Source organism: Oryx dammah, unplaced genomic scaffold, assembly GCF_014754425.2.
Source record: "Oryx dammah isolate SB20612 unplaced genomic scaffold, SCBI_Odam_1.1 HiC_scaffold_21, whole genome shotgun sequence".
Lineage (NCBI taxonomy): Eukaryota > Metazoa > Chordata > Mammalia > Artiodactyla > Bovidae > Oryx > Oryx dammah.
The window spans coordinates 7,366,340-7,394,039 of record NW_024070205.1 but is presented as its reverse complement, the minus strand read 5'-3'; the positions used below and the strand labels follow the sequence as shown (position 1 = coordinate 7,394,039).

The 27,700-nt window shown below is 49.5% G+C and overlaps 2 protein-coding genes across 6 annotated transcripts; one reads left to right on the top strand and one right to left on the bottom strand.

Moving 5' to 3' along the window:
* Nucleotides 1-457: 457 nt before the first annotated feature.
* Nucleotides 458-4,221, top strand: CUNH1orf74 (chromosome unknown C1orf74 homolog). Of its 2 annotated transcripts, none has more exons than XM_040263088.1 (2): nt 458-713; nt 1,569-4,221. In XM_040263088.1, the coding sequence occupies exon 2, from the start codon at nt 1,664-1,666 to the stop codon at nt 2,453-2,455; it is 792 nt and encodes a 263-aa protein (XP_040119022.1). In that variant the 5' UTR covers nt 458-713; nt 1,569-1,663; the 3' UTR covers nt 2,456-4,221. The 2 variants fall into 2 exon arrangements, with proteins under 2 accessions (XP_040119022.1, XP_040119023.1); XM_040263089.1 differs by having other exon boundaries at nt 525-790; nt 1,569-2,831.
* Nucleotides 2,664-26,103, bottom strand: TRAF3IP3 (TRAF3 interacting protein 3). Of its 4 annotated transcripts, XM_040263079.1 has the most exons (16): nt 25,909-26,102; nt 21,792-22,193; nt 19,700-19,847; nt 19,490-19,553; nt 19,215-19,239; nt 18,929-18,958; nt 18,745-18,840; nt 12,022-12,093; nt 9,670-9,810; nt 9,413-9,550; nt 8,139-8,274; nt 7,240-7,302; nt 5,685-5,744; nt 4,448-4,584; nt 3,525-3,638; nt 2,775-2,921 (listed from the first exon to the last, which is right to left on the bottom strand). In XM_040263079.1, exons 2-16 carry the CDS (start codon nt 22,131-22,133, stop codon nt 2,829-2,831), a joined length of 1,659 nt encoding a protein of 552 aa, XP_040119013.1. In that variant the 5' UTR covers nt 22,134-22,193; nt 25,909-26,102; the 3' UTR covers nt 2,775-2,828. The 4 variants fall into 4 exon arrangements, with proteins under 4 accessions (XP_040119016.1, XP_040119013.1, XP_040119015.1 ...); XM_040263082.1 differs by lacking the exon at nt 5,685-5,744 and having other exon boundaries at nt 2,664-2,921; nt 25,909-26,103; XM_040263081.1 differs by lacking the exon at nt 25,909-26,102 and having other exon boundaries at nt 21,792-22,724.
* Between the last annotated feature and the right edge of the window lie 1,597 nt (nt 26,104-27,700).

Sequence of the window (27,700 nt, the reverse complement as noted above, 5' to 3'; positions counted from 1 at the left end):
AAACACTCATGCCCTTCACGCCCTATTTAGAGATGACGAACCGTGGCCAGGACACTTGTCCACCCACTTCTCGGAATTCAGCCTTTCAGATTCAGGGCTTAGGAAAGTCAAAGTGAAAAAAAGCTTTGCAGCACAGCACCACCTACAAGTAAAGATCTGTAAAGCAAGTCGCTAATCTTGAGATGTTTCGTTTGGAAAGGAAAGTGAATTTCTCCATAAACAAATCAAACGGTGTTCCGGCGCGCGTGCTCTGCTTCTGTCCTCCGGGTCAGGTGGGACACTGGACTTAATAATACACAACGTGGGGAAGCGGCGGGGCGCTGGGAGAGGCGGCGGACGACCAGCTTCACGCGCCTGCTTTCCTCCACTCCTCCCCTTTCCGTTCCTACACTGACGGGTGGGGCCAACGCCTCTCTGGCCGGAAAGGGCTGGGCCTCAGGCGACCATACTTCCGGCTGGGTGGTTCTAACGCGAGGCGCGGGAGCCGACTGGGTGACGTCAGGGAAGGGGGCGGGACTGGGGTTGTGTCGGGCATGCGCAGTAGGTCGACTTCGCCGACTTGGGGCCCCTAGGCTGTGAAGGACGAACACAAGCTGAGAAGCATTTCCAGTTTTGTTACTGCTGAGGGCACGGGCCTCACGGCCTTCCTGCCCAGGGGCAGGAAACTGGAAGGAGTTCCTGAGCCCGTGAGCCTGCAGCGGAAGTAGAAGAACGTAGTATGTGTGAGAGACAACTCTGCCTCATTTAACAAGTCAGGATGCTATATTCACGAAACGGCGTGGGGGTTGAGGTGAGCCCATCGTCCCGGAGTCCGAAAATGTCCATTAGTAGCGGAAGGCGGGGCCGTCAGAAGTTAAATTACAACCTTCTTGCAATTCTAGCTGGTTTCATTTGTTTACTTTTATGTCTCGGTGAGATGCTTGGTGGCTTCACAGTTGGCTGCCAATGCCTGGAGAAGGGCAGGGCAAGCCACTCCAGTGTTTGTTAGGAGAATCCCATGCACAGAGGAACCTGGCGGGCTACAGTCCATGGGGTCAAAAGAGTCGGATGGGACAGAGCAGGCACGCAGCAAGATGGTTGGTAGGCCACATTCTAGTAGTGTGTGTTTAATTAGATTACTTTTCTTACAGCTGTTCTTGGCTGGAAGAGAAGGAGGAGTTGGAAATGAAAAAGAGTACCTTTGAAACCCAAAACTTTCCTCAGAAGGCAGTTTTGGGTGAAATGCTCAGAATTTTTCTCAAATCTGCTCTCTCTCTTCTCTGCCCCAAGCTCCCTTAAGTATGAAGCAGAGAAAGTAAATTACAGCAAGTCAAACTTAGGATGGACACCAGTTACAATATAAATCTAACGATAGGCCAGAAAGACACAGGAATTTGGGACTGATGGAGACTCAAGTCAACTAGTAAATCAAGTAGCATTGGTGACCCTGTCTTGTCTGGGTGGGGTTAGCATTCCAAAGCAGAGGGGAAAATGACCTCTGGAAGATGCTGTAAGACTTAAGGAAAAGCTGTTGGCAGGTTTCCTGCCTGTCACTGGCTGGTGTTAATAATCCCCTGCTTTGTTTTTAGGCCCTTCTTCAAGTGTCTGGAGGTCAGAGAAGCAGCCCAGGGGAGGGAACTGTGACTAGTTAAGAAGGCCCTGCTTACTGTCGCTACCAGATCTCATGTCAACACCAAGTCCTCAGCTGCTGGTGGCAGCTGCTCAGCAGACCCTGGGCATGGGAAAGAGACGGGGCCCTCCCAGAGCCGTCTGTCTTCATCTCGCTGGAGAGGTGCTGGCTGTGGCCAGGGGACTGAAGCCAGCTCTGCTGTATGATTGCAGCTCTGCAGGGGCAGCCAAAATCCAGAGCTACCTGGAGAAGCTGCGGGGCCTGGGTTTCCCGACCGAGGGGCTTCACGTCCTTGAGATTGCAGAGAACAGCCTGATTGTCCATCCTGAGCATGTGCGTCGGCATTTGGAGCAGGTGCTGCTTGGTAGTGTAGCCTTTGTGGATGTTTCTGGCTCTCAACCTTACCCTTCCGTCTGCTCCCTGGACCAGCTTCAGGACTTGAAGGTCCTCGTGGCGGAGATCATCACACATTTGCAGGGGCTGCAGAGGGACCGATCCCTGGCAGTCTCCTGCAGCAGGCTTTGTTCCTCGGCCTGGAATCTCTGTACTGTGTTTGGGATCCTCCTGGGCTATCCTGTCCCCTATACTTTTCATGAGAACCAAGTAGAGGACAACTGTTTAGCCCAGACTCCACTACGAGTGTTCACGGCCCGGATCTCATGGCTGTGCTGTCAACCACCAGTCTTGCTGTATTCCTTTAGTGTGCCAGAGAGCCTGTTCCTGTCCTTGAGGGACATTTTAAATACTTGGGAGAAGGACCTTAGAACTCGATGTAGGACTCAAAATGACTTTGCTGACCTCAGCATCTCTTCTGAGATAGTCACACTGCCGGCCGTGGCCCTCTGATTTTAACTTTTCCCGTGTGGAAGGTGCTTGGTAAATGATCAGCTGTAGGTCAGGGATGGCAAATGGGAATCATTTCAAGTGCCAATTGCGAGTATCTCGAGGACACTAGGGAAGAATACCGTAATCCATTTATCATTTCTGTGCTGAACTGTACTAGGGAGAGTAGACCGGGATGCTTCAGGAATAAACAGTTCTTCGGGACAGACCATCAGGTGAAATTTATTTGTTTATTTTTACAGCAGGTTAAAAAAATAGTCAAAAATCTTAGTTGTGTTGGGAAAACCCAGACCTTAAAGTACCCAAACCTGAGTTCTTTTGGTTTTTTTTTTTGAGTTCCTTGTTCCTGATTTTCACCCAAGGCAGCTGTCACCAGTTAGAGCATCAGGCTGTCCTTATTGGCCAGCATCACTGCCACCGCTATAGCAGTCAGCGCCATCAGCATCAGGAGCCATCGGCCACATTGCCTCTGTGAGGAGGAAGGGGGAGAAAAGAGAAAGAGGCCATAGGTTGGTCAGAGAAGATACATGCTAAAATAATCTTCCTCCTTCCCCTTCTAGCCCAGTAGGAAACCTTGGGTTGGTGGAGGAGAGAAAGCTTTTTATATCACTGTCTGTCACTTTGCCACTTTTCTTGGGATAAAATCACTTTACCAAAGGTCAGTGGACCAGCAAACCACAGCCAGCAGGGGCCAGGTACTTAAAAACTGATAGAAATCAAAAGTGGAAAACAATTGAGCAAAATTATATTATTCTCTGTTTATATTCCTCTTGCTTTCTTCGTTCTGTTCTTGGCCACCGTGCTCAAAATACACTGAAAGTACACCATTTCATACTTTAGCGAGTAGTAAGTTTTTCCCTTCAGGCTCAAGAGTTCCATGAAAATTGGGCTTGGAGGCATGAGCCAGTGTTTCTATTCATGGTTGCTATACTGTCAGTACAGTGTAAACCAAGCTGAACGGAGCAGGCTGGTCAGATGTTGGCAGGGGCTGGGCAATTTTACGGGCAAGATTTGGGGGAGGGAGGGAGCATCCCACCATCATCTCGGGCTCTGTGGGAGGTTAGACTCTTACTCTGGGGGGTGGCTGTTGGCTCTGACTGAGCTCTTCTCGACAGTGCTGCAGCTTACGCAGGCAGGAGAGGTACTCGTCACTGAGGTTGTCTAGTTCCGAATGCAGTTCTCTGCACTGTGGGGGAGAACACCACCAAGGTCATCACCACAGTTCTGGCGGGGACAGAGCCCAGGTAGGGGAGAAGGCCCTGTGTAAGCTACCCTGTCATTCATTGGTCATTTTTACTGCCATCCTCCCTTCCCAGCCTTTGTCAGAGCTTTCAGTTTGCCTTTCGACAGTCTTGCCTAGCTTATCCATAATGTGTTCATTTAAATGCATATTTTACATTAATGCATATTATATATGTTATATATAATGCATATTATGTACTATACGTGTAAGTACATGTGATAGTTGTGTGTGATAGTTGTTACGTGCAAGTGCTTTCTAAATAGGGACACACAAAAGGGAAGTTCCTACAGCACAGATGACCTGGAAGTGAACTTAGTGCAGGCCTCTTTTGGGGGGAGCGAGTTGCATGTGAATACTTCCGGACATATGTATTTTGTGAGTATGAAGGTAGGAAGAGTTTTGTTATTTAAAAGACAAAACTAAAACTAAACTAAAACAAAACTAAAACCCTGTATAAAGTTTTAAGATACTCATTATACAACAGAGTTTGAGGAGTTAATGTGTTTATTAAATGTGTTTGAGTTTAGGTTGACTTTCTGAAAAGTACTCTTTAGTAAAACCTTGAATAAAGATTGGTATAAAGAAGGAAAAGATCGACAAGCTGAAAGTGAAGACGTTTTTATACAGGCAAAGGAATACCTACAAGCATCTAATCCCAACATCCGCTCTGAAATAGCTGCTTTCTGACTGACTTCCAGCAGTTTCCCTGTCACTGGAGGATGAGTCCCTCCTGTCTGAGGTCGCCACCTCACCTCCTTTTCCTTGGCCAGGAGCTGCAGAGTTTTCTTCTGGAGCTCGTCTCTCAAATCCAAGTCTTGCTCCTTCCCTGGACCCTCCGGCTCCACTTCATTATGGGAGGGCTTTGGGCTCCTCACAGGCAAAGCCTGATCTAAAAAAGCAGCCAGATTCTCAATGACAGTGAAGCCCGCACCTCTGAGGAAGGGTCCTGACACTGAGAGAACCTTCTGGGGAGAGGGAGGAGGACTGGGGGAACAAGGAAGAGCCTGTCGCTGGCCACGCTGCGTGGCTGGCAGTTCTCTGATTTTTAAAGAACTCTCATTGGGACCATGCTCAGCCTGGACAGAGAGCTGGAATTGGAGCCCCTGGAGGGCGAGGTTGGTGTCTTTTCTCTGCATCGTTAGTCCTGCGTAATGCCAGATACTTTTAGACAGTGCTTATTTCGTTTCTTTGGTTGCATGTCACATCTTTTAGTCTGGTGGGTTTGCTGGATGCTCCAGTATAACTGCATTTTCCTTCTGTCCTTGTTTCAAAATGGCGAGAATGGCCATCATAACCTAGAATTCATCTTCATGTAGTTAAAGCTGGTTGTTCAGCCCCTTGGCAGTCTGCATCTTGGTGAAGAGAGCCCTGGACTGGGAGTCAGAAATTCTGGATTGTTGTCATAGCTGCAGCCTTAATTTGTACGACCAGCTACCTTCGTTTACCTTCATTTTCTTACCCATCCTATGTGGGCATAATACTTCCTGCTTTATGTTTTACCCAGTGATTGTGATGAGAAAACAAATGGCCACATGCAGGGAGTAAGGGAGGAGCTTTCGCCCTCTCCAGATGTTTGGTGAGTTCTCAGGAAGCTGAGGCAGCAGACTTGAGGGCTGAGAGTGAGGTGACTGTTGTATGTGACATAGTTTCTACCTGGGGAGCTGGATCTGGTTTGGAAAGTCAAGGGTAAAAATTGACATAAAATCCTGAGTTCAAAATCAATTTATTGAAATGTTCAGTACAGATGTATGTTTTCAGAGGGAGTAGAAATCCTTTCCATAGTTTATATACCTCTCAGGATAGGATAGGAGGATAGGAGGTTAACTAGCTAAAGTGTTCTCAGAGCCAATGATGAGTCAGTCCTTAAAGTGCTCCTTTAGCTCCCTGACCTAAGAGTCCCCGACACAGGGTCATATAGTCCATCCCTCTGCCTCTAGGAGGGCAAGGAAAGAGCAATATCTTAGAATTTGTGGAAAGAAGTTTGCTGACCTTTCTTTGTTAAGAGTTTCTCCTGTTTTTGAAGCTGTAAGGATTGATTCTGAAGCAGACCTGTTGGAAAACACAAGGAACTTGTCTGTGCTAGCGCATTTACTGCAGAGTATCTTCTCAGAACTTTGCTGAGACCTTAATTATCCTGTTCCCATCTGTAGTTGAATTGTGTCACTCCCCCCCACCCCAAATTCATATGTTGAAACCCTGATTTCCAGTACTTCAGAATTTGTAGATAGGTTCTATTTGGAGATAGGTTCTTTTAATCAAGTTAAAATAGGACATTAGAGTCCTATTTTAATATTGACTAGTGTCCTTACAAGAAGGGGAAATTTGGACACAGATGTGGATGGATGGAAGACGTGAAGAGATGGAGAAGATGTCCATTTCCATCTTCTTGGATGGAGAAGAGGGCCATTTCCTTCTCCAAGCCAAGGAGAGCAGTCTAGAATGGATCCCCAGAGCCCTTAGAAGGAACCAACCCTGCCCGCCACCTTGATCTGAGACTTCCAGCCTCTGGAGCTATGAGAAAACCAATGTCTGTTCTTTAAGTCACCCAGCTTGTGGTGCTTTGTTACAAACACACCCTCCTTATATCTCTTCCTACCGTGTACCTTTAAATCTCTGTGTAAATGTTACCCTAGAAGAAGGACATTCCCAGTTGACCCTGTGTGAAATAACAACTGTTTTCTCTTTAACCTGCTGTGTTTTTTCCTCTGTAGCAGTTGTTAATACCTGACGCGTGTTTGTTCATAGAAACTCCATACTGCACTATAGTGTCTGTTTAGAATGTAAGCTTCCTTAGGGAGGAAACCATGCCAGTTCTGTTCATTACCATATCCTCAGAGTGTGTCTCGGTGCCTGGGACTTGGTTGGGGCTCAGTAAATAAGCGCTGAATAAATAAAGGCATGATTTTGAAGTGACTTGCCCATTCAGCCCTGACTGTGTGGGAGCCCAGCTTTTGCTGGTGTTCTCCCTCCCTGACCCCTGAGGCTGCCTGGCTCTTCTTATCCTCATTGCTCTCTGCATGAAACTTCTCTGTCGGGGCATCAGAGGTTAAGGTGGGAGGCAACCAACAGAGCTGTGCATTGTTTCAGGTTCTCTGGCTTTTCAGAAATTGCCAGCTTTTCTTTGGAAACACCCCTTTTCCTCTTTGGCCTTGACATGTAATTGGGAAGCAGACTGAGCTTATTTTCTGAACCATTCCCAGTGACAGAGGTCTGTGTGACAAATGTACATAATAAATTAGAATAGATAAAATAAGAAGTACCTTAGAAAACACTCTGAAATGTGCAGTTCTGGGGGAAATGCAGGTGGTGGTTGTGGGCAAGGAGGAGAAAAGTAGAAACAAACGAAAAATGCCCGAGGCTAATGTGGAACTTGCGAACTGTCAGTGACCTCACTGCCCGAGAAGAGGGTCTGGACAAGCGGAGGTAGAGGATATGCCAAGGACTGGGCTTCCCGTCGCTTCTCTGGATGCCTTTTGTGGGGCAGGAGCCCCGAGAATGCCCAAAAGCCACCTGTGCTACTTTGAGAATCTGGAAAGGAACTTACTCAGCAGCCGCTGCACTTCGGTCACCAGGGCGAGCTTCTCCTCCTCTGACCTCTTTAGTTGGTCTGACAATGAAATAAAACAAACCAAAACAGAAGAACCTAAGACTTAAAGAGCTCACCCCTGAGGCTGGAAATTAGTAACAGATGCTGTCTAGCCCATGGCCTCTGACCAGTGTCTAGTGGGAGTTGCTCGCTCTTCTGCTTGTCCCAGTTCTGAAGAGGTAAACCAGAACCCTACTGCCTTGGATTTCATCTGGATCGACAGTGGGCTGAGTTACGGGTTGTTTGTGTATATAGGGTTTTCCAAGTGGCTCATTGGTAGAGAATCTGCCTGTCAGTGCAGGAGATACAAGAGATGCCAACTCGATCTCTGGGTCAGGAACATTCCTAGTATTGTCCGGAACAATACCGGAGTAGGAAACAGCAACCTGCTCCAGTATCCCCCCCACCCCACCCCCATGCAGTATTCTTGCCTGGAGAATCCCATGGACAGAGGAGCCTGGTGGGCCACAGTCCATAGGCTTGCACAAGAGTCGGATACGAATGAGTAACTGAGCACAGCACAGCAGCATGTGTATATAATTTGGTCCCCTCTCAGCTGACAGGGGCCGTGACTGGCAAACCTCTATGCTTGGTGTTTTTGCTCACATTTCCCTTTAAATTAGGAATGCGGTCTTGGCACGTGACTGCTATGGGAGTAACTGTGCTCTGGCTTAGACGGATAGGCTGGATCCTTTCTGTCTTGGTCTTGGATGATTAAAACAGCTCTGCCTTTTTCTCAGAGTAAAATGAAATCACCAAGTCAACCAAACAAACAAATAAAAGACTGACCCCTTTCCACCCAAGCCCCCTTTCTCTGGGCTCCCAGAGGCCTCCAAAGCCTCCAGGGGCATGGGTACCTTGTAGGTGCTGGGTGTCCGAGCTGCACAGGTCTCTGTCCTCCTGCAGGCATTCTATCCTGGCCTGCAGCTCTTGGCGCTCGCTCTCCAGAAGTCGTAGGGCCTGGTTCATCTGTGAGTCTCTGCTGGCTGCTCCCTGGTAGGAGGGGGAGGGGCAGAAAGGCAGGTCAGCGCTAGCTAGGGTGGAGGCAGCGGGCAGATCCCAAGGAAGAAGAAAACTGTGGGAAATTTTAGAGTAACAGAGACGGAGTCTAAGGGGAGTGGAAAAATTAGGAAGAATTTAAAAATTCTTCCGTTCTATTCCTCATGCTTAACAACCAATAAGGGATTAGATTTTTGATATTCACAAGGGATTCCTTTGGATAAATGCCCACATTCAGGAATACTGAATCATGGCTTTTCTAGACGACTTCACTTTTTGTCTTTACTTCTTCTCACGCTATCGACTTTTTCAAGGCGGAGGTAGGCTCATTTTTCACAAAGAATTAAGGTTGGAAAGGAAACGGACTTCGTGAGAGTTTCCTTGTAGGTGGTTTGAGGAAGAGAACAGCGAAGGCAGTGGCCAGTGAGGTTCTCTCCTGTGATGAGATGATTTACTTGTTGTCTCTTAGCAAATAGGTTGCCTAGATCCGTGCTTCAGTAAAGGCGGGTCCTCAGAATTCCAATCCAACTAAGTAAAATTGATGAAAAACAACAGCTAATGTTTATTGAGGGCTTATATGTGCAAGGCATTGTGCTAAGCGCTTTGCATGGATTACCTCACTTAATCCTCACTACAGTCCTATGATAGAGTACTATTATTCTCCTCATTTTACAGATGAGGAAACCGAGGCTTAGGCGGTTAGTTAACTTCTCCACCGTAACACAGATTGGAAATGGTGAAACCCTTGAGGATGCCAAGAGTCCACTATAATGGCTTAAAAAACATATTGGCAAGATGTGTGAGTTGACAGTCAACCTGTAAGTAAACTGGTGACTTTTGTTCTGTGCCAACAGCGGGCATATCTGAACTGGATGCCCTCCTGGGATGGGGTGCAGAGAGTGGGTTGGGGTGTGGCAGTAGGCTGAGGAATATTCCAGTCCAGCCCTTTGCATTTGGATGCTGTCATTCCAATGAACACTTAGGTTGTTTGCATGAGCAGTGTAGACATCCTCGCTAAACCCAGATTTGGGGCTCCCAGCTGAGCAGGATCTTCGCTTGTCAGTGCTATCGACCCCTCCCTCCCCTAAATCCTGCCTTCCCTCCCCTGCTCCCTGCCCCCAGGGCCTGGTACCTGCAGTTTGGACTGAAGCACATGGAGCTGGCTCTCCAGCTCTCTGTGCTGAGTGCCCAGGGTCTTCCAGTCCTCCTTCAGAGCCTCGTACTGGCTCTTCCACTGTTCACACTTCTGCTCGGCTAGAGCCAGGGACCGCTGAGGGAGACCAGAGGAGAGGGAGGTGCGTCGGGGGTTCCAGGGAGTCGTGCCACTGCTCCCTTGCGGCCCGACCACCCCAGGCTCCCAGCCCCAAGGACCACGGAGCATCCCCACACCTGTGTGCTCTGCAGTTGCTGTTCTGCGCTCATTTTCTCCTCCAGCACCTTCTGCAGTGATTCCTTGGCCTTCTGCTCATAGCTGTTTTTCTGGTCTTCCATCTCTAATAGCACCTTTTTCATTCCCCAAGGGGAGTATTTCTGTAAATTGGATGCAATTCAACAGAGACACATGGAGCTAATGTGTTCCAAGCCCTGAGCAGGGATGCAGAAGTGAAAAGAAATCGGTCCTTGCCCACAAGGCAGAGATGTCAGTAATCTGGTGGACTGCCTTCCAGGCTGGAGGCGGGCAGGGAGAGTCCCTCAGGTGATGTGAGAAGTGAGGGGGGGTAAGCTGCACCAGGCATGCTGAGCATTCTCCCCGGGGCCTTCCACAGGCACTTGACAGCCAGCGTTTCCCAGAGGAAATCATCTTTCTGCACCTGCTCCTATCTCGGTGAGCAGCAGCAGCATCTACCCGGTCTCCCAGACCCGAAAGCAGGGAGTCCTCCTTGATTTCTCTCTCACCTTCTCCAAGGAATCCGTTGGTTATCAAGCTCTGTCAAGTCAGCCTCTCTAACAGCTCATGCCTGTATCCTCTACCTACTGCCACCTCCTTAGTTCAGACTCTAGTAATACTATTATACGGGTTATATAGTCTCCATGTCTTCAAGTCTTGCCTCCCTTTAAACTCTTTTCAGTCCTGCAGCTAGAGGTTTCTTTCTACAACTTCTATCTGATCATGTCACAATCTGCTTCAATCTCATTGGTTTCCAGTGTTCTAAAGTTCAAGTTCAAACTCCTTGGCATGGCTGTTACTTATAAGCCGAGACTTTCATTCCATGCTGCTCCAACCAAGCTGAACTGCTTGTAGGTCCCCTAAGCACTGTGCCTCTCAGCCTCTGCTTTTGCCCATAAAGCTTCTACTTAGAGTATCCTGACCCACCCTTTCCACCTGGTTAACTTCTGCTTATGCAAGATTCAGCCCAAGAATCATAAAAATTCTGATAAATTTGGCTAACCAGGTCTATCCCCCAACTCTTTATGGATTAGGTAGTTTTATTGGTGTTCACATAGTATCTGTATTTCTAATCCGTTGACTGATTTGCCTCCTTTAAGGGATTGTAAACTGCTTTGAGGCAGGGAGCATTTTTTAAAAAATAAAATTGTTTTTATAGCCTCAGTGATCTGAACAATCTTCAGTAATCTCAAGTTTAAAAAATTAATACCCTAGCATTTTAAAAATTTCTCCTGGCTTCAAGATCAAAAAGACACCAGAGCAGCTTTGCAGATTCACTTGCCCTTCCCATGGTTTTCATTTTTATGCCCTGTGATTTTGGGAAAGCCAGAAGCTTTTACTGTTGATTCTGGCTTACCCAACTGGGTAAGAGAAAGTCTAGATAATGCAAATTTAGAGTTCATTATGAAATCATTTCCATTGGATTTAAATATTGAGTGGGTCTTTTCTTGGAATTGTCATTAGAAGCCAGATACAGAAGTTACTGATTGAGATCCTATGTCCAGGTTATTGGGCTTAACCCTGCTGGCCACTGGCCAGCTTTATTCCCTATTGAAAATGAGTAGACTGGCATCCTGGATTGTATGTCAGTTTCTTACGAGCTTGTTTGGCATTATTTAGTTAAGAGTCTGATAAAGTAGGTCATGCTGCAAAAATGAAAGCAGTGAATCAGCAAACCTTTAGACTAGAAAAACTGTTCCCCTGAAAAATTCTAACTACACGGCCACCTTATTTTCCAAACATCAAGTGGGAGCAGTCTAGTTAGTCCACCTCATTCTCTTAACCTGTCAGAAACCTATCATTTCTTGAGTGTGAAAACTGATTTTTTTTTTTTTCTATCTCCTATAATCCAAGAGCAGGGCAATCAGGAGATTACTGGAGGTGGATGACAGTGCCACAGAAAGCCAGGAGTCTCAGTCTTTTGCTTGCTCCCAGGGGTGGGTGCTAGATAGAAGTTGCCCATGGGATGAAAATCATTTTGTGAGACTTCACTGTAATACCTAATTCATCTCTTCTAAAATTAGGGCCTGTGGAGTGCTGCCCAGATAAGCTGAATCTTTACCAAGGGCCTCTCCCTGCTTTTCCAGGTATTCTCAAGGTTTCCCTGGAGCTGGCAAAGCGCTGGTGCTGGGCTTCCTTTCTCAGGGTGCAAAGGGAAGGACAGCAGGAGAAAGGGAGAAGAAGATAGAGTGAACTGGAGACCAAAGTGAAAATGGTAAAGGCCAGAGCTGGGTGAAGAGGGTGCACGCATTAATCTCTAACAGGTGACGTTTCTAGAGTAGACTTGGGGTTCAAGCACTGTCTCCCTTAATTTCAGATTCCTGGGCTAGAGCAGCGCCCTCCAGAATGCTTACCTGGGTACAGGCATACAGTTGGTTTTCTAAGGATCTCAGTTTGCCCTTCAATTTGTCTTCATTAAGCTGGCCCTGGAACAAATGGAATGAGTTAGTGAGTTTGGGCCAAAATATAGCATGCAGAGACTTGCTATGTATTCCCAGCCTACTGCCTATAGTAAACAGTGTTTGTGGAACTGAGTTCCTTTAGGAGGTGGGGAGGGGGAAAGACGGCAAGGGGTGTTTGGAAAGAAGAGCATCTTTTCCCCTTTCTCTGGAAGAGGTGAAGGAAGGATCAGACTGCTCCGCAGTCACCTGTGTACCTCAAGGTTTTCTATCGCATGGCTGAGGGTATCATTGCAGGGGCCTGTTTGAAGGAAAGCTTCTAAGCGCCCCTTTTCTTCCCTCACCACCTCTCTCTCCTGTCTGTCTAGGCACCTCTACTCCTCACCTCCTCTCAGTCTAGTGCATTGTCCTTTACTTCTAAAGGCCAGTGAGACTAAAGGGGTCTCCTCCCGTGGGGGGCATGCATTCCCTCCCTTATCCCCGACGTGGTCTGAACTGTATGCCCCTGTCCACCCCCCCAGCATTCATATGTTGACATCCTAACCCCCAGTACCTCAGAAGGTGACTATATTTACAGACAAGGTCCTTAAAGAGGTAATTCAGGTAAAATGAGGTCATTAGGGTGGGCCCATATCCAGTATGACTGGTGTCCTCAGAAAAAGAGGAGATTCGAACCTCAGGATGCACAGAGGGCAGGCCACATGAGGACACGGGGAGAAGATGGCCATCTGCAGGCCAAGGGGAGGCCTCGGAAGAAATCTGCCCTGTTGACAGCTTAATCTAGCACTTGCAGCCTCCAGGACTGTGGGAACACATCCTTGTTGGTGAAGCCACCCAGCCTGTGACATTTTGTTACAGCAGCCCTAGCAAGTGAATACTGTCCTCTCCTGGCCACACACTCACGCACACACCCACCCCTCCCCCGCCCCCCCCAAACCAGCCCTAGCAAGTGAATAGTGTCCTCTCCTGGACACACACACACATACCCACCCAGCCCCCAGCCCCCCACCCCCCTGCACCCCACACACACACCAGCCCTCACAAGTGAATAGTGTCCTCTCCTGGACACACACATGCACACATGCACATACCCACACCCACACCCCTGAAGATGAGAAATTCTTTTAAGAAAGCAGGAAAGGGAGAAAGGGTGTTAAGGCAGGTTTTGTACGCGTGTGTGGTTGCGATGGTAAGAAGAATTCCAAGAAAGCCACACTGTTTGTTGACGAGCTGGATCTGTCTGGTGGCATTTTGGACACACCAAGAGGGATGCTAATCTCAAGGGCCAGCGTGGAGAAAGGCAGGCGGGAAGGCCCGTTACCTGTTTCTGTTTCTCAGTATTTCTGCTGAGCAGCTGACAACTTCCTTGTTGATTTGTTCTTTTCCCCACCTGTAGATGGCTCCCTTTTTCCCAGGTAGGGATTTTGTTTTTCCAGCCCTGAGTATGATTTAAGGTTCTGTGTGTGTGTGTGTGAGTGTGTATGTGTGGAGATGGGGGAAGGAAGGAGGGGGCATGCCGTGGATGCCAATTTCCCAGAGAAAAGGCTGTGGGTCTCATTAGGGGTAATTGGTTTTCATAGCCTTTCCCTGGGCTGTTCCAGCCAGGCCCGGTGGGACACTTGTGAGGTCTAGAAATTGCATTTCTCCTCAGGCCTGAGTCGCCAGGGCCCCTCAGCCTTGCGGCTTGGCCATCTCCAGCTCTTGTGCCGCTTTTGGTCTGTTACTTGCCAGAGGAGACTGTTCTGTGGTCTGTCCCCTCAGCGAGTTTCAGGGCACCTGGGGGCGGGGGCAGGAAGTGGTATCTCACAGCTCCTGTGGTATCTCACAGTTTTGATCTTTTGGCTGATTCCTCCAACCCAGGGAGCCAAGGGGCGAACCGCCCTCCACCCCCCACCGCCTTTTTGCTTCCTGTATTCCTCAGCTGGGTCTTGCAAAAGCAAGAAGGCTTTGCCAAAAATAATTTTTCAAACTGCCTTCTGCTATTAATGTTTTTTGTAACGTCTCGTGTGAGAGCTGAGAGTCAGGAATTTGGCATCTACAATAAACCACAGGGCTTTGGGACCAATAAAAGAGATGGACAAAGACTTCCACTGTTCCTGGCTTTGGAAGGACTGGGAAAAGTTAATCCCCTCAGTGACCTGTTCATTGTTAATCCGAGGGTCCTGAAATCGACTCCCTCCACCCGGCACCCCAGCTCCTCCTCTGCACTTCAGATTGTCAGACTCTGTTTTTCTCTACCCAGTGGACACGAGTTTGTGCAAACTCCGAGAGACAGTGACGGACTGGGAAGTCTGGTGTGCTGCATTCCATGGGATCGCAAAGAGTCAGACACGACTGAGTGACTGAGCAACAAACTCTTACTATGCAGAATGCAGTCAAACCCACTGAGCTTGAAGGTTTATCTTGCAATAGTTTGGGAAGAAAACAAGTCCGTGGCTGTATTCTTACATTACCCCCAGGCTCCTCTTCTTTCTGGGTAGCTCCTTTCTGCTTCCTTAGTATGGTTTTAATCCAATATTTTTGCCTCTTCCAGCTGTTTTTGTATGTTAGCCGCACCCCAGATTACTTTTCCATTCATGTTGCAATAGAAGACAATTCAGGCTAGCTCCTTCGGTGGGGATGAAGGGCCACCCAAGTCTGAGGTTTGAACACATCTCTGGCCTGCAGCTCTGCCTTCCTCGACTCCCCAAGTCAGGCAGGAAAGTTGCAGCCAAGTTGCTGCAAATGGGGTGTGCAATTTCCTGCTCTGAGTCCTAGGTTTCTCTGTATGAAGCCCAGTGGTAACAGTACGGGGAAAAGCACTTTTTACGGGCCAACTGTGGGCTTTGCATCCCAGGAACCTGGGTTTCAGAGAGCAGAGTAGCCCCGGGTGTAAAAGGGAACGAGGTGGAGGCTGTACGCACCTGGGTGCCGGTCTGCGGGCTTCAGCTCCTGATGCTTCTGCTTGGCTTCCCCTACCTCTGACCTGGTCTCCAGAAATACCACCACCTCACCGCAGAAGCGCCAGCCCACTTCTCGTGTCTGTGTTCTAGCAGAGGTTGCTTAGGGCCACCCCCCCACTGCACTGTCATCTGAAGATCTCAGTTTCACTTTGCAGAACTAAAAACCCAAATGTGCCCTGCTCCGGGCCTGTACTGCCCAATACTGTGGGCTCGCTTTCTCTACCGCCTGAACCATTTCTGCTTTGAAGCTTGGACCCAGCTCAGGAGTTGCTGCAGTGCCCCAGGGCCTGTCACATCCAAAAGGCCCAGTGTCAGCTTGGAGGCTGGAGGCACTAGAGGGAGCTGGTCACTGGTGTTCTAACAGAGTTTGCAGGGAGCTACCTGTGAAGCTGGGCATTTAAATTAGGGAGGCCAAATGGAAACGAAGGCCTGAATGTAGCTGAATGTCAGAGACCCTGTTCTGGCCACACTCTTCTCGTTACTTTTCCCCAATACTGCAGTCTGAGACTTTCTTTCTGCTGAAAAAAGGGGGTGAATTGTTTGGGGGGAAGCAAGAGCAGTTAACTGAAAATCTGAGGTGATTTTTCTTAAAAACAGGAAGCTGAGGGTTGGTGGGGAGGAAGAAGATGAGAAGAGTGAGTATTAGCTGGTGAGGAAGGAGGAAGGGAGTAAACCACAGCCATGGAGGAACCCCTGCCCCCTCCCCTGCCGCTGGAGTGTGGAGTGGAGCAGAAACTGCTTTCCGAGTCTGCCTGGGAAACGTCTCTCAATAAATCCTCCCTGCCCTCAAGCTCTGGTTGTATCCTACCTGGGATATTAGGAGAGCTTTCCCCACCCCTGCACCCACTCGGAGCCGGAGTGCTCACTGTTGTTAGAGAACCATTTAAAATGCAGAGCTGATCCATTGCTTTCAACTCAGTTCAGCGGCTGTGTTACTTATTTATTTATTGGCCATGTGGGGTCTTGCTTCCCTGACCAGGGATCGAACCCTCACCACCCCCCCCACCCCCCCCACCCCCCGCCTTAGCAGCACAAAGTCTTAACCACTGGACCTGCAGGGGAAGTCCCTGGTACATATGCTGCTAAATGAGCACAACTCCACAGCTACTGGACAAGCTCCTTCTCAGGATGGGGCGGACATTGCTAAGTGTAGGACTTCAGACCTTGAGGCAAGCACCTCCCATTGCTACCCTGCTTACTGCCTGCAGCAGTGTTTCTCAGACTGGGGTGTCATGCATTCTCATGATAAACACACACACACTTGTCCTTTAAAAGGGAATCCATGACTATTTAAGTTCGACATACCCTCTTCAGCAGAAAATATTTAAGAGCCGTAATACTAGAGAGGTCCTCTCTCTGAAGCTCCTCTGACACAATCCCTTCATTTCCGTCACACTCGGCCCTGCCCCACGCTCTGTTACTCCCAGGCCTGTAGTCGTTTAGATTGCTTTATCGTAAGCCCCCTTATCCTTTCTACTTTCCCCCTTCATCATTCCTGCTTCTGTCTTTGTTGGGCTTTCCTCGTGGCTCAGCCAGTAAAGAATCGGCCTGCAATGCAGGAGACCTGGGTTTGATCTCTGGGTTGGGAAGATCCCCTGGAGAAGGGAACGGCTTCCCACTCCAGTACTGTAGCCTGGAGAATTCCATGGACTGTGTAGTCCATGAGATCGCAGAGTCGGACATGACTGAGCGACTTTCACTCTGTCGCGGTAAACTCCTCAGTCCTTCTAGACGCAACTAAAGTGGCCCCTTGCCTCTGAAGCCCACTCTGTTCCGCCCCAGGCAGAAGAATTGCTCCCTTCTCTTCTGTCTGGGTCCCTTGGTAGAAAGTGCTGTTACAGCTTGAGCACGCGGCAGTTAGGTTTATTTATGACTTGTCTTTCTCTTCCTGGCTGCTGTGGGAAATCTACCGCCTTCTGTGCCTGCCGCACCCAACCCAGCATATAGTCAGGACTTATCAGACGTCTGTTGAATAAACGAATGAGACAGTCTCAGTTTAGTTCAGCCCCGGAAAGCACCTGGCATGCACAGCTGTCTGTCTCAGGGAACTACTCTGCTACGAAAACCACTTCCTTAAGCAGCAGAAGCCCTGAATACAGACACCCAAATCCAGGTACAGTGACCGACGGGAAGAGGGCTGGCTGAGCCTTGGAGGTCTCTGACATCACTGCAGGCTTTGCAGTTTTGCCCCACGCCTTTCTGTCCCGGGTGGGCTGGCTTTCTAAGCACACCATCTGCGTGGACGATCAGATGCTCACAGAGGCCTGTGAGGCCTGTGTGTTCTATCTGTGCACCTGTGGCTTTCTGCTCTGGTGGCATCAAACTGCTTGAACACTGCAGTCTAGGAATTTCAGTGTGGAGTCCAAGGCCCCCCGGGAATCCAGGATCTACAAGGTCTTCCCTTTTCCAACTGTATTTATGTGTAAGGTTAGATTTTCCTCATATATTTTAACAAAACAATGTATTAACAACAGATTGAGTGCAGATGCAGACATGGGAGTCTAGCTGTCTTCTGTTCCGACATTAAAAATATTTGCATAAGTATAAAGCAGTGCCACTTCTCTCACTATTTAAAAATATTTTTCAAACAGTCTATAATTTAAGTTCCCATGTAGTCTGTCTACTGTTATTTTAAACTTAGTGCATATTTTAAAATTCCTGTTTTCACTTCTAAATGGTAAACAAAAAAATTCTTTGGATTTTAATATTATTTTTCAATAATAATGCTACATGTGGGGTCTTAGCTCCCCAACCAGGCTTTGAAACTGTACCCTTTTTCACTGGAAGTGCAGAGTCTTAACCAGTGGACCACCAGGGAAGCCCCTGGATGTTAATACTTTTTTAAAGAATATAAAGGTGTCCTGATAATAAAAAGCTGGAGACTATATCATGCCTCTGGTTCTTTGCCTGTGCGGTATCCCCTGACCAGAATATAGTTCTTGTCACATTTGCTTGGAAAATACAATATGGATAGTGAGTGCCTTGAAATATAACTAAATATTTCCCTGGTTCTCCCCTTGTATTCTGCCATATCCTGAAAGCACTTCTTTTATTTCTCATATCTCTTCACTGTTTAGGCATCTGTCTCCCTGAGAAAGCCACAAGCTTTCTAAAAGCAGGAACCCTGTCTGATTAATCTCATTATTTCCAGTGCTCAGTGCAGGGAATGTGATCTGTGGATATTTGTTGAATGAATGAACTAAAATCAGGAGGTCTGAATTTAGTTCCAGTTCTGCCTCTGACTAGCACTGTGACTTTAGCAAGTCACCTGACTTCCCTGACAGTTTCCTCATGGGCAAAATGAGAAAATTAGACTAGATAATCGCTAGGTCCCTTCCTGCTTTCACATTCATGTCTGGGGCAAGAAGTAGGTGCATGGTGGCTGAAAGTTAATATTGATATGAATTCCATACAAAAACAGTTGATATTTACCACAGTCAGTAACAGGAACTGTATTGAGACTTTCTTTTGTTTCTTCCAACAAATTAAAAAAAGGAGGGCCTTTTTTTGATTCTGGGTCTTCCCTGGTTGAGTGGCAGCATGGTCCTCAGCTGACGACCCTGGATTCAGCCAAGCTCTCCCATATATCTATTGTGACATGTTGGATGTCTAACCCTACCTTCGGCCTCTTCCGTAGTGAGAAAGCTCCTTCTCTTGCTGCAATGGTATGGAAAGAAGAACGAGATGGACACATATAGAAGCCCCCGAGCTTTGTTCAAACAAAGGTTTCCCTTACCTTCCAAGTGCTGTCAGAGGCCTGAATCAAGGTAGACAGTAGGTTTTGGAGAATCACCATTTTTTGTTTTAGAATCAGCTCCCTTTGTAGGGCCTCCTGAGGGGCAAAATGCAAGTGGGTTAAAATTAACCTGGAGGAGACGTGAGCAGTCGGAGGAGCTTAGGGGAGAGTTCATGCTACTTACTTTGAGGTACTCAGAAAGCTGGATGATTTCCTAGAGAGAAAGAAAAAGGGTGTTTAAGAAGATTTGTGTCTTTCCCGAAATCCTAGAACATGGAATCTGAGCCAGGATTGGCTTGTGCTAAGTGAATTTTCTTCCTGGACTCAGGGTCCCTCCAGGCTTCCTTGTCTGTGCTCATCCAGGGAGAGGATGCCCCATCCATCCCAGCTAAGTTTACCAGTGAATTCTGGACCTTGAAGAAGATTAGATGCCATGTGATTCTACACGTCCACCATGAGGATTTTCTTACCTTATCTAGAACTGCAACTCCATAACTGGAAGAGAAGAAAACAAAAATGGCAGTGGATTAAAGAAACAGGCGTGTCAGGAGGCAGGGTAGAGATTCCTTCTCTCATCTCTTCTGGAGAGCCAATAGAGTGGGAAGGCCCTCCTTTTTCTTAATTAAGGTGGATGTGAAAGTTCCACTCCACAAAATTCTAGGGGAGGGTATTCAAGTGAAAGCTTAGAAGAGAGGAATGGATGGGCTGTCGGGGAGCTGGGGCCAGGAACATGAAAGGTACTCACTTGGTTTGCTGACTGGCATCATTCTTGATTGTTGACTGTGTCTCTCCTGCCTTTGTCTGAGTGCCTGAGAGAGAGAGGATAAGATGATTCAAGAGGCCTGGGAGAGGCAGTGAGGGAAGTGGGGAGGTGTAGGGACTCTTCACTGCCAGCGAGCTGAGACAGCTATGGCAGGATTCTCTGCAGGCCCCAGTGAGGGTGGGAGGCTCTTACCACGGTGGTGTTTGGGTGCCTTCTTGATGGGAGAGGCCTGTGGTGGAAGGCCACTAGCCTGGGTGGGGCGGTGGCCGGCTGGATCCCTCCAGGCGCCTGAAGGAGGATGGTGTTGGGTTGCAAAGACCTCAGAACTGGTCCCTGACACCTGGAAAGCAAGTGGGGAGGGGGGTGTTGCTGCGAGCCTAGAGAGAGCGTCTTAGAGCAGGGTTCTCTGGCTGATTGCAGAAAGGTGAGCCAGTGATTAACTTTCGGGTCCAGAACACCAAAGGAACGCATCCTAGCCTTCCCAGCCCCAAGCTTCCCCTTGCTCCTGCCCTCACTGGTCCTGGCTGGTGGGATCAGTTCCTCCTTGGGCCAGGCAGATGGGGAGCAGGGCTGGTCTCCAGTTAAAAGCATAAAGGCCTAGTCACTCGGTCCTGTCTGACTCTTTGAGACGCCATGAACCCCTCAGTCCATGGGATTCTCCAGGCAAGAATACTGGAGTGGGTAGCCATGTCCTTCTCCAGGGGATCTTCCCAACCCAGGGATTGAACCCAGGTCTCCCGCATTGCAGGCGGATTCTTTACCAGCTGAGCCACCAGGCCTCCTGTTACCTTCTCTCAAAACCATGATCCCAGCCCCTTACAAAGCGCCCAGCATGACACTGTGGAAAGAGAACTGGTCTGAGGAGGGAGTGAGGGGGACCGGGGTCAGGTCCTGCCTTTCCTTGGTCTCAGGCTCCTGTCTGTGTGGCGATGAGTTCGGAGCAGATGGTCGCCAGGGTGCCTTCCATATGCTACAGGGGACTGCCTTCCTCTCAGGGAAGAGGACCGCCTCCCTCTCAGCACCAGCTGGGAGATGGCTGAGGGTCGCTGAAGAGAAAGTAGGCCAGCAACAGGGAGGAGTGTGTAGCAGTCGCCACAGTTAGTCTGCACATATTTTCTTCTTACAAACGAAAACTAAAATCTAAGAAATTCTATGTTTGTAATGTAACATGAAAAGGCTAAGGAATGCCTATGGCAGCTAATCATGCAGATTAAGTCTCAATTAATCTTACATAATGACGGGTTCAGGAGGAGTTCTTTAGGCAACTCTGTGTGTGTATGTTTTTTTTTTTTTCCCTCCTTAAAATTATTATTTTTTTTTTCCGTGAAAGATTCAGAAACCTTCTTGCCTTAGAAAGTACACCACTGGTTTTCTTTTACAGTTGGACTCGAGGATCCTTTTTCTGAACAGCACCTCCTGTGTTGGATAACAGATGCACTGGCTAAGAAAGCCTGATAGAACACCTACTCTGGGGACGGGACAATATCAGGCACTTCCAGGGACGTTAAAGGACCCATCCCCGCTGTCCGTGTGCTCATAGCGTGGATAGGAAGACACAGATGGTTTGCTAGCTGAGCTCATTTCAACATACCCTAGTTTTTTTTGGTCAACACTGCTCCTTCCCAGGCCAGACTGATGGGCCCTATAAGAGTTACATAATCTTCAAGGATTTATAGCCTCATAAGGACCACAGAGAGCAGAGGTGGCCTGAAGAAGCTAGGGCAGCTAAGGTTTCCTGGACCGGACATGGCCTTAGGTGAGTGAAGTTAGTAGAATTGGGATGGCCTGAGAGAAGGTGGGTGATACAGCCGCCTTATAGAAGAATGGAGACAAGAAATGTGTGTGTGTGTGTGAGATTCAAGCAGGACATTAAGAAGATATGGCTTGTGTCCCTGGCTCACAATAAGCATTCAGTGAATGTTTTTTGAACGATGATGAATGACTGCTGTAGAAGATATATCTAGATAGACTGAATTGGAACAAATACTAGGAATTAGCTGTGAAATTATTTTTCTCTTTCCTAAAAGGCAAGTGCAAAACAACAACAATAAAAAGTAGGTAAACAAACCCCTCTTACCCCGTGCCCCCGCCCCCCAAAAAAACCACAAGAAGAAAAACATCAGAACAAGTAACTGGCTAAGGGAGACTCTATGATGACTGAGGAAGGAGGGACTTCATTTAAATCAGTTTTCAGTGACCTTGAGCCCACCCAAGGCAGCGAGGCTGCTGCCTTGCTCCCGCAGCCCACCTACTCCAGGGCAGTGTGCCCCTCAACATGGCCCACCTGCTGTCTGGGGGAAGAGATCCTGTTGGCCCAAGACAAGGGCTCCTTGAGGTCAGTGGCCTGGCCTGTCCTGGAGGGGCCTGGCTCCCTGGCTGGTGGGCTCTGTGCCTCGCCTTTCTCCTCCACCTCCAGGTTCCTCCGTCTGAAAAACTGCTGCTGGCGCGCTCTCCGGAGCTGTTCCCTTTGCTGGGTCCTCGGGGCCTTCCCCGCCAGGCGGCAAGTGGTCACGTTGGGGCGGCAGCGGCGGCTCTCACGGGTCTCCTGCCGGCGCTCACTCTTAGCCTCGTAGCTCTCAGCCCACCGGGCCAAGCCAGGGGCAGGCCTGGGGTCTGGACCGATCATGATGACCTCCCGAGCACCTGTTGTTGCTTGGCTTCCAGTTCCTGGAATAGCTGCCCGGGTCTGCCCAGTGCCAAGAGGGAGGCAAAGGGGAGGGGTCAGGAGATGGGCAGAAAAATGACCACCTCTCTAGATGAGGGGGCAGAAACAGCACCATGACCCATAAATGTGGGTTGAAAACTGAGGCAGGGATGATGTCACGCGGGGATTCGGGACTTCTGGGTCCAGTCTCTCGACTAATCTCTGCTCTTCTCTGGCCTGTGCCTCCCCTTCTGTAAAGTGGCGAGATTCCTCTGGCTGCCACTTCTTCCTTGACCAAACATCTCAGCCTGCCTCCAGGTTAGGGGAACATGAGAAATAATCGATAAAAATCACCAGAAGCCTATAGCCCTTTGGATGGCGGATGCGGACGTGTGCCTTTTCCAGGAACTTCTAGAGAAGCAGTTAAATTGGCTCTCTCTTCCCCAGTCTGAAAGGAAGGCCAGCATCTTTATGCTCTCTTGGCCTAGTTACTAAAGTACTAATGGGCGAGTGACTTTTCTCGAGGCCTGGACAGACAGCCAGACCCTGCAAGGTGCAGCCTTGAGCAGCGCCTTTAGCAGCTGGCTCTCGAGCCTAGCTCTGGGCGTGGTTTAGGAGGGAAACCCTGCACTATTGCCTCCAGGCGTGGGGTCCTGACATTGGTCCCTTGACATTCCACTCCTGGCCCAATAAACTGAGCTCTGATTCTCAGGTTCAGATCAACCCAAATCAGTATTGGCTGGGCACCTGTCCGTTACTGACCAAAAGCCATTTCAGAGCTTTCAGCTCCGTATCTCTTGGAGCAGAGGGTCCCTTTGCTTTCTGAAATCCCCTCCCTGTTAGGGCTAAGTGTGGCGGCATGCCTGCTTTCCTTAGTCCAGAGATTGTGTCTTCTGCAACCATGTGGGTTATACCTAAATAAGGCTGTGTTTCAAAAATGAAACAGAAGTAAACAAGCAAACTCAGTAACCAGAAGTGCCCAGGGAACTGGGCTTGGTGTAGAGGCCATACTTGCTGTGCTTTCACACGAGCTTACCTGCTTGCTCATGTCACCCCCAGCCCTCACCCCTCCTTCCTGCCCTGTGCCCTGCTGTCTCTTTCCTACTCTCCCTTGCCTACCTTGTGCCACTTTGTCTGTTCTCCCAGAACCCTCGGGGAGCTTGGCTAAATTGGGCTGGACTCAGGGCTTCCCTGGTGGCTCAGCTGGTAAAGAACCCACCTGCAGTGCGGGAGACCTGGGTTCAATCCCTGGTTTGGGAAGATCCCCCTGGAGAAGGAAATGGCTACCCACTCCAGTATTGTGGCCTGGAGAATTAATTTCATGGACTGCATAGTCTATTAGGTCGCAAAGAGTTGGACATGACTGAGTGACTTTCACTTTGGCTGAGCTGGATTCTGAGCCCTGGAAATTCTGGTCCCTGTCTCCGCTGGTCCCTGGAGTCAGCCCAGAAACTCACGAAGGGAGAGGAACTTCCCCTTACAGCTGCTGCTTCTGTCCATCCACGGCCTCACTCCCCACTGCCTTGGGAACCTAGTTCCTGCGTCATAGGTCAGAGAAGGGTTTCTCAGCTTCAGCCTGCAAGCGTTTGCCGGCTCTGGCCCCTTGGGTCTTTCTATAGGTCAGACAGACTCAACAGGTAGCAGCCTCTCTGCCCTTATCGTTGGCACGCCTCTGCGCCTCCCAGCTCAGTCTGGAACTCTCTGCAGGATTCTTGCTCTCTCTCTGTGATCATGCCATTCCTTCTCGGGGGTCATGGTGGGGCAGGCTCACACCCTGAGTGGGGGGTCTTTCGTGGTCAGGCCCTGTCCGCTCTCCGGTGCCTGACTCTCCAGGCATGGAGGGGGCATCCTCTGGTCTTGGGGAGCGCTGAACCCCGGCAGAACTGTGAAGTTGTCAGTGCCTGTCCACTCATCCTGTCCCTGGGTGCCTCTCCCCTTTCTGTAGGCTTTCCTCCTCGCTCCTACTCTGCAGGGTCTGCTTCACGTCTCACCTGCCACTCTCCATTTAAAGCTTAGGAAAGGATCTGAGAGGCCCATTCCTATTACATTAAGAATGACTGGATGTGCAGGTAAAGTCCATGTTCAGAAGCTATGCTCGTGGTGTCCCAGGTCATCGGCCCTGGTTATTCTGCCGGAGATGGGGGAGGTGAGGACCCCTGGCCATGGGCTCAGCTGTGTGGACTCCTGTCCTGGCCCTGCTGCCGACCACCCATGTGCTTTTGAAAAACTATTGATTGTCTTTGTGTCTCTGTCTCCTCATTTGTAAAGTGGGAACCTGCCTCCTAAGGTTATGAGGCTTAAAGAGAAAATGCATGCTAAGCGTCAGGGACGTACCACACAATAAATGTTAGCTTTTTATAATAACATTATTATTATTCCCATCCTCCGGATCTTGGATATTGAAGACTCAGTGCTATAAGACAGAGGTTCCAAGGTAACCTAGCACTCCAGGACCCAGAATGCCCAGTCCTCCAATCCCCTCCGCCCCCTTCCTCTTTGAGGGGTATTGTTTACCCCACGGAAGGGATACTGGTCCTGGGTTGAGACCATATTTACTGTTGCTCTGTTCATCTGACTTCTGGGTGTGGGCTACAGGGAGAAAGGGCTGCCTTATGGTCTACAAACAGCCACCGTGTCAGTTAGGCCTGGCAGAAAGGCAAAGGAGAGAGTGAAGAACTGGTGTGCGGCCTGCCTGCCTCCCACCTTTAAAAGGTGGGGCACTAGGTCCCCTCCGTGTGGTTCCAGGGTATCCCTCAGGCTTTGTAGAGGAGGCCGGGGAGAACACTCCTGCCTCCTCCAGCTGTGAAGAGCAGAGGGCTGGGGAGGGGAGATAAGTGTACGGGCTTTGTCTGCAGAGGTTCGTTGAAACACGTGGCTGCCCCGCTTTACTTCCTGGGGGGCAGACGTTGACACCTGTTGCCCAAGCTGGGGGTGGCAGTAGAAAAGGCTCCTCAGGGAAGGAGGAGACCCTCCCGGACCCCATCCTCTCACAGCGGGGGGATTTGGTGTGGCACAGCTGGGTTGAATCATCCCAGCTTTCCAGGAGGTCTCAACTATTCCGATTGGCTCTAAACGCAAGCAGCCATGTGGACGGCTGACTGACAGAGATGGGCTGTGGGACAAAAAGGAACTGCTCCCCGTGTGGTTCAAAGAGAGGTCACTGGGCCACTGCCCAGGCAGCCCTTGGCAGCTTGACAGGCCTCAGCTGGAGCTCTGGGAAGAGGTGGCACTGGCCCGGGGGGCTGTCCTCGGTGTCCCCGTGGCTGTCAGGGCGCTGCCCTCACTGGACAGTGCTTTGTCGCTGCCTTTCCCGGTCTTGGCTCCTACTTTCCGGCTGCGTGTGTGATGAGTGGCCTCCTGCATGAATGAATGGTCAGACCTTCCTAGCCCAGAGCTCTCAGCACGAGCTAGGAGCGAAGGGTCTGCACCCACGCCGCTGGGAAGGCAGCTGGGTGCTACGGGGTCCCTGTGGGGAAGGGAGCTGTAAAGTGTACGGCCCATCCTTGGGAGCCTGCATCCTCAGTCGTCTGACTCCCGGCTCGTCTCATCCAATGGATGGAGCAGAGGACGCTGGGAGCTGGGCCTCCGGACACCAACACGGGACACTTCCCTGGTTCCCCACATCCAACACTCAAACCACCGGAGTGGACAGTGTCTCCCCATTCAGCCCAGGGAAGCTGGCAGACAGCGTCTTCCGCCCCACCCCAGAGTCGGAGGTCCCCAACCTGGATGCAGAAGCCTTCTCCTTCTCAGTTACCTGAGGTCCCAGGCTCCAGCCCCAGCAACTCAGGAAAGCATCCCAGCTCCTGGGCAGGTCTCGGCCGTGGTCTCCAAAGGGGCAAGATCTCAATCCATGGCTCGGGGCCCTCTGAGCATTTCCCTTCCTGGTACTGTCTTTCTTTTTGCACAGCAGCCTTGCTGAAACAGGAAACAGACAAAGCCACAGCACTTGCTCACCCCAGTTCCTCTCTCTTGCTCTCTGGCACGATCGGAGGGGCCCCTAAACTCTTGAGGCCTCCAGGGCCGAGCTCAGGAGCTCCTCCCACCGGTGGGCACCCCAACCGCCCTTTCTCTTCTTATTCGATTGGTCTGAACTCTAGGACTGTTTCACACCAAAGTTCCCTTTCCAGGATTAGGCAAAGATGAATCTCTGGGTCAGATTCAAACCTTGCAACTTGCAGGGTTGGAAAAGAGACACAGACATAAAGAACAACCTGTGGACACAGTGCGGAAAGGAGAGGGTGGGACGAATTGACAAAGTGGGATTGATATATCTATACACTGCTGCTGCTGCTGTTGCTAAGTTGCTTCAGTCGTGTCCGACTTTGTGTGACCCCATAGACGGCAGCCCACCAGGCTCCCCCATCCCTGGGATTCTCCAGGCAAGAGTACTGGAGTGGGGTGCCATTGCCTTCTCCGATATATATACACTACCAAATGTAAAATAGATAGCTAGTGGGAACCTGCTGTAAAGCACAGGGAGCTCAGCTTGGTGCTCTGTGATGACCTAGAGGGGTGGGATGGAGGCGTGGGTTGGGGAGGGAGCCTCAAGAGGGAGAGAATGTAGGTAAAAACAGAGCTGATTCATGTTTTAGTACAGTAGAAACCAACACGACATTGTAAAGCAATTATACTCTAATTAAATTAAAAAGGGGATTCAAATCTTGTAGTTTCTATAAAGGGGGAAAAAGATATTTTTCATCCACAAGAGAGGTTCCCAGTGTAGGTTTTTATCTGTATCAGGTAGTTTTCTGTGTAAGGATTTTGTCTTCCCTTTAGTTACCTCTTCTTCATCCTGGTATCATAAAGAGGTTCTGCTCCTCTAAAGTACTGGTATTTCTGCAGAACTCTGAAATGAGGCCAGTTCTGAATTTGCTCCTTTCTGAAGCAGTGGGATCGGGGCAGGGGATAGGGGAAGGTGAAGAGATGATGGTTGATTGATTGGGGAATAAGGGGAGCAATAGCAGGCAGAGTCTTATGAGAATTTCCTAGTCCCCTGAACTAGGAAATTTGGGGGAAAACTAAAAGGAGTTTGTCTGTGTGCCTTAAAAGGGAACTATTACAAATGCAATAATCAGGAAATTCCCAAGAAGTTCAGGGTAAGATGATGGAGAGGGGAGCGGCTTGGGACAAGTTAACTGAGTAGCTTTGTAGCCTTGTGCAATTCACCGTGTCTGAATGGTCCATTCAGTGTCTGAATGGATGAGTTATGTGGCTCCCACGAAGTCCAAGACTTCACATGGAGGCACGTAATGAGCCTTTTAAGCAGCTGTGATAAGGTAACAATTAGCGGCATGCTGGGAGCGTGTCACAGCCTTCTTGGTTGCCTACTACTGCCTCCACTCTCTGAGGAGAGAAAGAACAAGGAGTAGGCAGAGAAGGGTGCTGAGGATGGGTTCTCAAGCACGGAGACTGAAGGCCAACGGCATTTCCTCTGGATGAGAGACAACTGCCTGAGATCCTGTGCCTGACCCATGGAGATGGGAGTGAGGGCAGTGGGGTTGAGGAGCCCAAGACAGCAGGATAAGAGAATGTTATGGGTGTAGAAA

Excerpts from the sequence above, each read along its gene's own strand:
- TRAF3IP3 (XM_040263079.1), bottom strand. The coding sequence starts at position 22,133 with ATGATCGGTCCAGACCCCAGGCCTGCCCCTGGCTTGGCCCGGTGGGCT. Across the intron at positions 19,240-19,489 it reads GATGCCAGTCAGCAAACCAA|TTATGGAGTTGCAGTTCTAG; the intron begins GTGAGTACCTTT and ends CTTCTCTTCCAG. Across the intron at positions 3,639-4,447 it reads TCCTGGCCAAGGAAAAGGAG|TGCAGAGAACTGCATTCGGA; the intron begins GTGAGGTGGCGA and ends TCTCCCCCACAG.
- CUNH1orf74 (XM_040263088.1), top strand. The coding sequence starts at position 1,664 with ATGTCAACACCAAGTCCTCAGCTGCTGGTGGCAGCTGCTCAGCAGACC.